The sequence below is a fragment of the Nanorana parkeri genome, unplaced genomic scaffold (genome assembly GCF_000935625.1).
Source record: "Nanorana parkeri isolate BGI_ZX_2015 unplaced genomic scaffold, ASM93562v1 scaffold1940, whole genome shotgun sequence".
NCBI classification, from domain to species: Eukaryota; Metazoa; Chordata; class Amphibia; order Anura; family Dicroglossidae; genus Nanorana; species Nanorana parkeri.
The window spans coordinates 128,391-129,569 of record NW_017308208.1 but is presented as its reverse complement, the minus strand read 5'-3'; the positions used below and the strand labels follow the sequence as shown (position 1 = coordinate 129,569).

Here is a 1,179-nt window from a genome sequence, read left to right as displayed (position 1 = left end):
TGGGATGAGACAGGCGGGGAGGATGGAGATGATGAGACAGGCGGAGAGGATGGAGATGATGAGACAGGCAGTGCTGGGATGAGTGAAGGTCAGGTTGGATTGGTCTCCTCCTCTTCCTCCTCCTCCTCTGGTCCTCGCTCTCCCTCCCATCTTCCCCGGGAATCTCTCCATCCCCCGGCTCCTGCAGCATCCTTCCCTCCGCTCCCTCCTTACCCCGTCCCCCTCCCTCCTGCCCCCGCACCGCTCCGTCCATCCATCCGTCCGTGTGTGTGTGTGTGTGAGGAGCGTGTGACATCGCACTGAGCCATTGTCTGTGTGTGTGCTGTGTACGGTGTCTGTATACTGTATGTGATTGTGTATACAGTGTGTATGTGATTGTGTATACCGGGTGTGTGTGGCTGTACATACATTACGTGTGCGTGCGCGGTGCGTGTATATGAACGCTGTGTGTTTACATTCCCCGTCGGTGGCAGGCGGTGTTACACGCTGCATGTTTGTTGGTGTGTGTGACAGGCATGTGTGTCCATCTCCCCTCTCATGTCATGCACACTGGCACAGACGTGTGATCGCACATAGATGGAGGGCAGCGCCGGACCCAGGCCTCAGGTGTGTGAGGGCCCCGGGCCCCTGGTGGGGGTATGATTCTCTGCTGGATTCTGCCTCTCACAGCTTGGATTTGCCCCTGGATTGGGCAGATTGCTCCCGACTTCGGTCATGTCGCCTCCGGCATCTGCGGCCAGTGAGAGCAGCACCGCATCCGTACCGCGCGAGGAGCCCGAAGCTGTGCGGGAACTGGTGAGCTACCTACCTGTCCCTATATGCCACCTACCTCTGTATACCACCTACCTCTGTATACCACCTACCTACCTCTGTATACCACCTACCTACCTCTATATACAACCTACCTACCTCTATATACCACCTACCTACCTCTATATACAACCTACCCATCTCTATATACAACCTACCCATCTCTATATACCACCTACCCATCTCTATATACCACCTACCCATCTCTATATACCACCTACCCATCTCTATATACCACCTACCTATCTCTATATACCACCTACCCATCTCTATATACCACCTACCCATCTCTATATACCACCTACCCATCTCTATATACCACCTACCCATCTCTATATACCACCTACCCATCTCTATATACCACCTACC

The 1,179-nt window shown here is 53.9% G+C and overlaps 1 protein-coding gene across 1 annotated transcript in view; it reads left to right on the top strand.

Annotated features, from left to right (window-relative positions):
• The first annotated feature begins 714 nt into the window (after positions 1–714).
• Positions 715–1,179, top strand: part of TMEM151B (transmembrane protein 151B) — a 17,040-nt gene continuing 16,575 nt past the window's right edge. Inside the window, exon 1 of the mRNA XM_018572110.1 lies at positions 715–795. Coding sequence (XP_018427612.1) covers positions 715–795 — 81 coding nt within the window. The remainder of the gene's footprint in view (positions 796–1,179) is intronic.